The sequence below is a fragment of the Dryobates pubescens genome, chromosome 5, assembly GCF_014839835.1.
Source record: "Dryobates pubescens isolate bDryPub1 chromosome 5, bDryPub1.pri, whole genome shotgun sequence".
In the NCBI taxonomy this organism is placed as follows: Eukaryota; Metazoa; Chordata; class Aves; order Piciformes; family Picidae; genus Dryobates; species Dryobates pubescens.
The window spans coordinates 24374807-24385636 of record NC_071616.1 but is presented as its reverse complement, the minus strand read 5'-3'; the positions used below and the strand labels follow the sequence as shown (position 1 = coordinate 24385636).

The 10830-nt window shown below is 42.3% G+C and overlaps 1 protein-coding gene across 1 annotated transcript in view; it reads left to right on the top strand.

Moving 5' to 3' along the window:
* The first annotated feature begins 236 nt into the window (after nt 1-236).
* DYNC1H1 (dynein cytoplasmic 1 heavy chain 1) overlaps nt 237-10830 on the top strand; it is a 44489-nt gene continuing 33895 nt past the window's right edge. The window contains exons 1-15 of the mRNA XM_054161834.1: nt 237-588; nt 3216-3303; nt 3922-4095; nt 4294-4549; nt 5414-5600; nt 5780-6051; nt 6164-6391; nt 6876-7952; nt 8242-8421; nt 9021-9170; nt 9433-9579; nt 9732-9872; nt 10015-10191; nt 10302-10412; nt 10495-10614. Coding sequence (XP_054017809.1) covers nt 318-588; nt 3216-3303; nt 3922-4095; nt 4294-4549; nt 5414-5600; nt 5780-6051; nt 6164-6391; nt 6876-7952; nt 8242-8421; nt 9021-9170; nt 9433-9579; nt 9732-9872; nt 10015-10191; nt 10302-10412; nt 10495-10614 — 3579 coding nt within the window. The 5' untranslated portion in view covers nt 237-317. The remainder of the gene's footprint in view (nt 589-3215; nt 3304-3921; nt 4096-4293; nt 4550-5413; nt 5601-5779; nt 6052-6163; nt 6392-6875; nt 7953-8241; nt 8422-9020; nt 9171-9432; nt 9580-9731; nt 9873-10014; nt 10192-10301; nt 10413-10494; nt 10615-10830) is intronic.

Here is a 10830-nt window from a genome sequence, read left to right as displayed (position 1 = left end):
ACCAAACATTTGTTACATAGGGGCGGAAGCTGGGAAGCGGCCGCTGCCCGGGTATGGCTGCAGTGTGGTCGCATTGCCGCGGAGCCACCACCCTCCCCCTGGGCGCCGCAGGATGAGAGCCGCCGCGCGGAGCGTAGGCTGCCGGGAGGCGGGTGAACTCGCGCCGCTACCAGGATCCGCCCCTTCGGCCCGGCGGCAGGGGGCGTGACGGACTGCCTTTCCCAGGCTCCCCCGCGGCGACGGAGCGGGCGGGTCAGTGCTGGGGCGGTGGCTGAGCGGGCGGAGCGTGGCGCGTTTGCCCGCGTCTCTGCCTCGGCATGTCCGACTCCGGTGGCGGTGGGGGCGGCGGCCCCGGCAGCGAGGAAAGCGGCATGGAGGTGTCGGGCTCGGCGGTGCAGAACGTGGCCGACGTGTCGGTGCTGCAGAAGCACCTGCGCAAGCTGGTGCCGCTGCTGCTGGAGGATGGCGGCGAAGCCCCGGCGGTGCTGGAAGCAGCACTGGAGGAGAAGGGCTCCGTGGAGCATATGCGCAAATTCCTCTCCGACCCGCAGGTCCACACAGTCCTGGTGGAGCGCTCCACCCTCAAAGGTGAGACGAGAGACGGGCGGCTGCCGCCCTGTCAAAATGGCGGCGGTGGCGCCGCTGTCTGCTTCGAGCTGCCGCCGGGTGGGAGGGGCGCGCGCCGCTGCGCTCCCCCGCCCGCCGTGGGACTTTCGGCTCTCTCGCCTCACGTACGGTCCCGGCCGGGGAGGCGCCGACCTGCCGCACTGCGGGGGGGAGAGCTGGGGACGGGTGCCCTGCTTCCGCGCCATCCTGCGGGGCTGGGTGTGATACAAGGGCGGTGGCCGGGGCCGCAAGAGCCGGCATCAACGGGCGGATCCCGCCTGCCCCGCTATTTGTTCTCCGGGTCTGGGGCCTGAGCTGATGGCGCTCGGCGATCTCGGGACTTGCGTGGGGGAGGCTGTGAACTGGGTGGGGGCTCAGATGCTTTTGGGGTGAGACTCTAGCCGGTCCTGCATGGAAGGGCAGTGAAAACGCTTCGTCAGCAGGCTGCAGGCGTTTCCTGCTGCGGCCTTCTTTCTGCTGGGAAATGACCTCCCTGGCAAGGTGGAGAGCTGGTCTGAAACCGAACACAAACGAATCGTCGGACCCTGGAGAGTTTAAAAAAAAAAACCAACAACCAAAACCCAAACACCAACCCAAATCTGGAATCTGCTTGTAAAAAGCATTATTCTATGGTTGATTAGCGAGACTCTGAAGTTAAGCAATGAAGATGTAGACCTTGCGGTGGCTTTGTTTAGTTGGCAAAGCCTGGTGGCCATGCTGGTTGAAATTTTCAGAAGCTTCCATCAAATGCTACATTAAATACTATGGAAAAACTGACACTCAGACTTGACCAATATCCTTCTTTTTTATATGCTGCTATTACTGTCTTGCTTATTTCAAAAATGTCTTTTTATTGTCAAAAAACCTGTAGGTGCATAATCATTCACCATCACAGAATCCGGCCAAATGGACAATAACAAAATACAACTTAGCTTCATTAGCAACACAGACTTTCACTATACTTTTATTTATGATACACTATATTTTACTATTAAACAAAACATGGAGCCTGTACATGTCTATTTTTTAATATTGAACTTCTTGATCTCTGCTGTTCATATGCTGTTGGTTCAGTCTCTGTAGATGCAAATCAAATTTTAATATACTTCATATCACATTACTTAATATGTCAGCAGATGCAGTGCAAGATACTGAATATGTGCTCTAAGGTTGCTGCACTCTGCAGAAGTTGCTGGCTATTCACTGTGTACTTAAGGTGTTCCTTGCCTTAAATATCCTGGGGTTTCTTTAATCTTATACCTATTTTTGTTGATTATCAAACTTCCCCTTCCAAAGCTGGAGACAGTTTTCTAGAGGAGGGGAAAAAACACCCCATCTTTATGAATTCATGATACAATGTTTAACAAGATTTAAAGGACATACATTGACTGATAATAGGCTCTGTAGGTAATTTTTAAACTTTTCTTTGCGTTATGAGGTTAGTCTTAGTTTGGGTTGGAAGTAATGAAAAATGGTGATGATTAGTTAGTTCCAGGCTTGTTGCATAGATGCTGTTATATATGTCTGGTTAAAAATAGAGGTGCTTGTGTATTTTAGAAGCTAAACATTCATTTGCTGTGGGCAGAAAACATTTCCATTGATGTCTTCTGGTTTAATAGCAGTTACTTGACAAGAGTGGATTTTCTGCTTGACAGACAGTCTTCAAATTCACAACCTCTAGCAGCATATGAAGATACTGATTTCTCTGACACCGTTGAAAACAACGTTATTATTGAAACCTATGCGTGGGCTCGATAGCATGAAGTAAATTACTGATTACAAATGCAGTGAAACAGAAGCCATGTTTCTGACTAATGAAAGCTGTGTGGTATCGCTAAATGCACAGCCTACCAACAGCTTTCGTATGTGTTCCAGTGGTGTTTAGTGCAGTGTTCTGTGACCAGGCTTCTGGTGCTTGGGATCACAAATAAGACACCTAAGGCTGTATCTTATGAAGTGCTAAATTAATTAAGAGCAGGATGAGACTCCACTGCAGTGTATCCAGCCAGAATGTGTGTCCCCAACAGGGAGTAACCTTCTGCACTGAAATCACTGCATTGCAGCACAACTGCCTGCATCCCCAGCAATTACATCATCTGTGATACATTGGCTGTGGTAATGCAGGAGTGCTTGCCATGGCTTGGGTTTTTGTTTTGTCAGGAGATTTTGTTGTTCAGAGACTTAATTTTCAAATCCCTTTCAAAAAAAAAGTCTGAAAATACAAAGCAGCTTTTATAAGAAACATTAAACAGCTGCAGTGTTCTGTCTGGAGTGTAGTTATCTCGGCAGCATATCTCTACAAATACATGCACATTCTGTACTGCAGAAGATTTCCCTCCCAGAATGTGAGCTATAATTCTTTTGTTGTAATATTTTTACATTTTTGTTTGTTTGTTAGCAAACTAGAAATGTTAATGGAGTTTTAATTAGAAAACAATGAACCTGCTCTGCATCTGAGGGACATTCAAAAGCTAAGCTTAACATCATTTAGTTGAGCTGGTGTAGAAATTAAAGGTTAAGAAATAGTCCATTAATAGCAGATGATAGTTGAGAATCAGTGCCAGGTTTCTTAGAAGTAAAATAATTCTTACATACTGTATTTTTTACAGAGGATGTGGGAGATGAAGGAGAAGAAGAAAAAGAGTTCATTTCCTACAGTATCAGCACTGACATTCATTATGGAATAAAGTCAAACAGGTGAGTTAGTGAAATAGATCTTGACATTTCTACCCTATGAATGCAAAACCTACACAAGCGCATTTGCCTGCAAGTTTACCTCCGGTTTATCCGGTGCTTCATGCAGTGTTTTTATTCAGGTGAGGCAATAGCTTTTCGAGGTGGAGGCTCTGATATAACAGGGTGTGTCAGGAGGCTGAAAGGAATGGACTTAGGACTTCCAGCTGGTATTAACGATACAAAGTCCTACTAATTTGGCATACTTGCAAATGTAACATACAGAATTTGAGTTCAATCATCTTTGGTTATGTCTGTCTCTTATGTGTTTGTCACTTGCTGTAATGTGACAAATACTAGTATATGAAGTGGTATGCAGTAAATACTTGATTCTGAAGCCTCATAAGACATGTGCCTCTTTAGTGTGCCCTTACTGCAGAGTCCTTACTGATAGCCATGTTTGGCTGATTAGTGAACTCTAAAGATGTATTTATTGCTCAAGTCTCCTAGAGGAGAGATTATAAAGTATGATAATGCAGGTTAGCATTTGATTCCTGTGACCTAAACTTGCAGTCACATTAAAGCTGTTATGTTCCTTCAGTTTGTCATGTTGAATTGATAATTCTCTTTTCTGTTCTACAGCCTAGCATTCATTAAGCGTACACCAGTGATTGATGCTGACAAGCCAGTGTCTTCCCAACTGAGAGTGCTCACTCTCAGTGAAGATTCTCCATATGAAACACTACACTCTTTCATTAGCAATGCTGTTGCTCCTTATTTCAAGTCCTACATCAGAGAATCTGGCAAGGCAGACAGGTAATTCAGTGTAAATACTGTACTGTACTGTACTAATGAATTAAAGTCACTGTTCAAGGCAAGTCATGTGAAATTGTTTTAGTGCACATTTGCATGTAATGCTGTGGCTAACCCTAGGAAGCCATTTGGATGACTTAAATGTATCATACCTGTGTGTTGTTTTGGCTTCTTACTTGGAAATATCTGTGTGTTTTCCAGGGATGGAGATAAGATGGCTCCTTCAGTTGAGAAAAAGATTGCAGAACTTGAAATGGGCCTGTTGCATCTGCAGCAGAATATTGAAATTCCAGAGATTAGTCTGCCAATTCATGCAACCATTACTAATGTTGCCAAGCAGTGCTATGAGCGTGGAGAAAAACCAAAGGTTACAGATTTCGGAGAGAAGGCTGAGGATCCATTGTTCCTCAATCAGCTACAGTCTGGAGTCAACCGCTGGATTAGAGAGATACAAAAGGTGAAAAAAAAAAATCAGACTGTGAAAATAACTTCTTTGTAGTACTGTTTATCTTTTTCACAGCTGGACCAGTAAAATGCTGTGCCATGCAGGATACACTGAAGATCTGACACCATTTTGCTGAGTCACCAGAGACACTAGTGTAAATTAGACAAAGTAGTTCTAGTCCAGACTAAGCATAGTCTGAATTTAGAGTCTAGTCTATACCGTTCTGCAAGTAGCTGAGAGCATGACTATTTTATCTCTGTTGTAACAGAGGTACTCTCAAGTAAGTGGCAGTAACCTTGTGATTTTTTTTATCTGTTCTTCAAACCATTATAGGAGATTGAGAGAAACAAGTCTTGGTAGTTTGTTTTATTACTTCCTCATCTGCCACCATTTCAGAACAGTTACTCTAGTCCTATGTTGTTATCTCTTGCACTCCTATATGTTAATTTCAAAGTAACATTGCAGATAGTATTCTGGCTTTTTTCCCTCTGTGGGCACAGTGAACACATACTGCTCATGGAACAGTGTGTGATAAAGTGTGTGATATCTTGCCTGTCATATCTGTCGTTAACCAGAATACAGATACTTCCTGATCAGGAAAGTGGACAGGTGACCTTTTTTAGGCTGTGCTGAAGACAGTACGTGAGGGTCTTAGAACTGACCTTCAGGACCACTGGAATTAAACTTTGAGTCTTAGTGCACTGCAGTCCCTAACTGCTCACTGAATGAGTGCCAAAAGTGTCTGAGTTTGGTTTGGTAAAACCTAGCAGATGCTCTGTTACTAAATGTAATTGAAACACATAACAAGTTTTACAGTTGAAACATGTCAGTTAAGGCATTTCTCCCTCCCTTCCCTTTGTCTTTATTACTTAAAAGGTGACAAAATTAGATCGAGATCCTGCATCAGGCACTGCATTACAGGAGATAAGCTTCTGGTTAAATCTGGAACGGGCTTTGTATCGCATTCAGGAAAAACGTGAAAGCCCAGAAGTTCTTCTGACTCTGGATATTTTAAAACATGGCAAACGTTTCCATGCAACTGTCAGCTTTGATACAGACACAGGTAAAACATGTGTTCAATAAAATTTTTTGGAAAGGCCATACTGGAACTTAAGCTGTTAAAAAACATCAGCATTGTGGTACAAAGAATAATGTTGTTTAGAGTAACCTCAATTTAGTTAAAGCTAGAGGTTTGATTGATGAAAGGGAAAGCTACTAAAAATCATTTTTTATTACATTTAGGTCTAAAACAGGCTCTGGAAACCGTGAATGACTATAATCCACTGATGAAAGACTTTCCACTGAATGACTTGCTGTCTGCTACTGAGCTGGACAAAATAAGGCAGGCCCTTGTTGCAATATTCACCCATTTGAGAAAAATCAGAAACACAAAATACCCAATCCAAAGGGCATTGCGTTTAGTGGAGGCTATTTCAAGAGATCTGAGCTCTCAACTACTTAAAGTGTTGGGAACCAGAAAACTGATGCATGTCGCCTATGAAGAATTTGAAAAGGTATGTTCGTGGGTTTGTGATACTGGTGACAGTATTATTACATTGAATAAGTCAGTGACTTTCAGGAGGCATTTTGTTTGTGAGCTAAAGCCCCTATTTTGAAACTATTTAGGTAATGGTTGCATGTTTTGAAGTATTCCAAACCTGGGATGATGAGTATGAGAAGCTGCAGGTTCTGCTGAGAGACATTGTGAAAAGAAAAAGGGAAGAAAACCTGAAGATGGTGTGGCGTATCAATCCTGCTCATAGGAAACTTCAAGGTCGTCTTGATCAGATGAGGAAATTCAGACGTCAGCATGAGCAGCTGAGGGCAGTCATTGTGAGAGTCTTGAGACCTCAGGTAATACTCTTGGATGAAATTTTGCGTGGCTTCAAGAATTCAACTCCGAGAGTGTTTACTGTTGCTTTAAAAAGTTATGAACACAAAACTAAAGTAATACTTGATTTTGCTGTCTGTTTCCAAAAATGGTCTAGAGTTTTGAACCTTTGCTAATAGGCTTAGCTTTAATTCTGACATACATTGCATGGTACATGACCATGCTCTTGTTAAGAGTTACGGTAAGTCAAGACATAACACAGAGAAGATTAATAAGTCTGTAAGTACTTGATCTTGGCTAAACCACACTGGAAAATGAGATTATGCTGCACAGTAGTGGAAGTTTGTAAAGTAACACTGTTTCCCTATTCCTACTTAAATATCTGAAAGTTCAAGGATATGCTACTAATTTGTAGAGGGTTTTTGCAATGCTTGTTAGAACAGACTAGGTGTAGCTATTTGCAAAATTTTGAAGCATCCATCTTACTAAACTGTGATTGTGATGCAGGTAACTGCTGTTGCCCAGCAAAACCAAGGAGAGGTACCGGAACCACAGGATATGAAAGTAGCAGAAGTCCTGTTTGATGCTGCAGATGCTAATGCAATTGAAGAAGTCAATCTTGCTTACGAGAATGTTAAGGAAGTAGATGGGTTAGATGTTTCCAAAGAAGGTACTGAAGCCTGGGAGGCAGCAATGAAACGATACGATGAAAGAATTGATAGAGTTGAAACAAGAATAACTGCCCGTTTGAGAGACCAGCTAGGCACAGCAAAGAATGCCAATGAGATGTTCAGAATCTTCTCTCGGTTTAATGCCTTGTTTGTCAGACCTCACATTCGTGGTGCCATTCGTGAGTATCAAACACAGCTGATCCAGCGTGTAAAAGATGATATTGAGTCACTTCATGACAAATTTAAAGTACAGTACCCACAGAGTCAGGCTTGTAAAATGAGTCACGTTCGTGACTTGCCTCCTGTCTCTGGGTCCATAATTTGGGCAAAACAAATTGACAGACAGCTCACTGCTTACATGAAGCGTGTTGAGGATGTCCTTGGCAAAGGTTGGGAGAACCACGTAGAAGGTCAGAAGCTAAAGCAAGATGGAGATAGCTTCCGCATGAAGCTCAACACTCAGGAGATCTTTGATGACTGGGCAAGGAAAGTTCAGCAGCGTAATCTTGGTGTGTCTGGTCGCATTTTCACCATTGAAAGCACTCGTGTTAGAGGCCGAACTGGAAATGTCCTGAAACTGAAAGTCAACTTCCTCCCAGAAATAATTACACTGTCAAAAGAAGTCCGAAACCTGAAGTGGCTTGGTTTCCGTGTCCCACTCGCAATCGTCAACAAAGCTCACCAAGCAAACCAGCTCTACCCATTTGCGATTTCTCTCATTGAAAGTGTCCGTACCTATGAACGGACATGTGAGAAAGTAGAAGAGCGTAACACCATCTCGCTTCTGGTTGCTGGCTTGAAGAAGGAGGTGCAGGCTTTGATTGCGGAGGGAATTGCGCTTGTGTGGGAATCATACAAACTTGATCCATACGTACAGCGCTTAGCCGAGACCGTCTTCAGTTTCCAGGAAAAGGTTTGTTGTGTCCTGCAAATTCTGAAAAAATTTTGTGTTTTATATTTCAGTAATGGATGGTTAACCAAAACAGGAATTGGATAGTTACTAACCTCTTCTGTAGTATTTTGGTCAAGTAGCTGATTGAGTTGGCACAAATTGGCCAGCTGAATGGATGCTTTAGTACTACTAAAATTGATAGGTTTGCTTCATCCAAATAAATAGAACTGACGAAGCATTACTGCGTAATTATTGTTACTGCTATCTAACCCGTCAAACTGAACATCCCCTTTTTCCTAAACCATTGTAGGTGGACGATCTGCTCATTATTGAAGAGAAAATAGACCTGGAAGTGAGATCATTGGAAACATGCATGTATGATCACAAGACTTTCTCTGAAATCCTGAACAGGGTTCAGAAAGCTGTGGATGACTTAAATCTTCATTCATATTCCAACTTGCCAATCTGGGTCAATAAGTTGGATATGGAGGTAGGTTTGAGCTTATGGAGTAACACATATTTAGAGGAAGTGGTTTAGTTGGGTGCAAGATAGGTTTTGATCTCACTCTTTGTAGTCATGTAGGGATCGCTCTCTTTCCCTATTCTCTGCAAACCTCAGTGCAATTTCACTATGCAGAAGATCCAAGAACTCTTTGGTTTTAGTATTGACTTTTGGGAATAATTAATTCAAGGGAAGTTTTGTCCTTTGAAGAGAAAAGTATTATACAGTTTGCCTATACGGTGCTGGGGAGCAAGGTAGAGAAAGGGTGGTGAGAATTTGCCTTGCTGATAGCAAAGACTCATTGCCTTTATGTTGGTTGTTTCTGCCTGTTGGGTTAAATTTCAGGTTATTGGACACTAGGGCAACTTCAGAGCAGTTAAAATTATTTTAATGTCGTTAAAGTTCGTGAGGAGAAGAGACACTTTGATTTGATAACTAGTGATAATCTGCCAAAACTCTTGAAACTCTTTAATGACTTAGTGAATGAGCACTTTGTCCTTTGAGACACTGTAGCGTGCCTGGTGTCAGAATATGTTGATAATGGGGAATATGCAACTTTTGCCTTCAGTGTGGCTTATTTTCTTTAGATTGAAAGAATCCTGGGTGTTCGTTTGCAAGCTGGACTAAGGGCCTGGACCCAAGTTCTTCTTGGACAAGCAGATGACAAAGCAGAAGTTGACATGGATACAGATGCTCCTCAAGTGAGCCATAAGCCTGGTGGTGAACCCAAGATCAAAGTAAGTTTTGTGTGGTTTGTTCTTGTTGTTTATTTTCTACATTCTTTTGTATTCCTTATTACTTTTTTTAATTATTGATGAGGTAATTAAATTTGAGGTTTCTATAATTCTTCTGCATCTGGTTTTGGAGAAATAATTGCCTTCTCCCATTTAAATGCATGTTGGTTGGTTGAAAATGTGTGTGCTGCTACTTGAAGTCTGAAATTCTTGTCTGCGTGTAGTAGCATCTGCAAGTAAAACTGAGTGTTTGCTCTGTCTGCAGAACATTGTACATGAACTACGAATAACCAACCAGGTGATATACTTGAATCCACCAATTGAAGAGTGTAGATACAAACTTTATCAAGAAATGTTTTCTTGGAAGATGGTAATCCTGTCACTACCAAGAATTCAGAGTCAGAGATACCAGGTAAGTATAGTGAAGCTGTATCTACCTCTGAGCAGCTGTTTTCCCTGCACGGTTCATTTCCCTCGGTATCTTAGCTTTTTGCTCTGGGACTGTTCAGTTCTATGAGTGCGCTAGAAATGCCTGTGTATCACACGTGTAATTGTGACTCTTAGGTCGGAGTGCATTATGAGCTGTCTGAAGAAGAGAAATTCTATCGTAATGCATTGACAAGGATGCCTGATGGTCCTGCTGCTCTGGAGGAGTCATACTCTGCTGTAATGGGAATTGTGACTGAAGTGGAGCAGTATGTCAAGGTAGGAGGCTGACCCCGCATAATGCAGCAGCTAAAATGTATATGGGCTTTCATCTCAGTTTTTGTGGGAAATGAGGGACACAAATGTCTTTTGGAATACACTGGGAAAATTCTGAGTGTTGTTTGTAAAATATCTTAATTAGGTTTGGCTGCAGTACCAGTGTCTGTGGGATATGCAGGCTGAAAACATATACAACCGTCTTGGAGAAGACTTGAATAAGTGGCAAGCCCTTTTAGTTCAGATAAGAAAGGCAAGAGGAACTTTTGACAATGCAGAAACCAGAAAGGAATTCGGACCTGTTGTCATAGACTATGGCAAGGTAAGAAATTATAATTCTTGTTTGTGATAGATTAATTATTTCAGAGTGGCTTTATAATAGAAAATATCAAGGCTGACAAATTACCATTGTGTAACTTTACTCACTTGTAGGTACAATCAAAGGTGAACTTGAAGTATGATTCCTGGCACAAGGAGGTGCTCAGCAAGTTTGGCCAAATGCTTGGTCAGAATATGACAGAGTTTCATTCACAGATTTCTAAGGTAGGACAAGTCCAAATTAAGGTTTTTCACTTTCAGATTGGGTGTTCTAGACTTCTAAAACACTAATTTGTACCCCAAACAGTCCCGTCAAGAACTGGAGCAGCATTCAGTGGACACTGCTAGCACATCAGATGCAGTGACATTCATCACATATGTCCAGTCCTTGAAACGTAAAATCAAGCAATTTGAAAAGCAAGTTGAGGTATGTTGTCTTGCTTATGATTCTTACTTCTGGAAATGTCAGGCTTATCTCTTAATACACATTTTCATGATACTGAAGTGCTCTGTAGAACAGGCTTGATCTTCATATTCTGAGGAATCCTATTAACTGTAGCAAGAACTTGTTAAGATATGTTGAGTATTCACCTTTGCAACTCCAGTTAATTTTCTCTCTTTTACTTGCAACCACTGTCTCTTG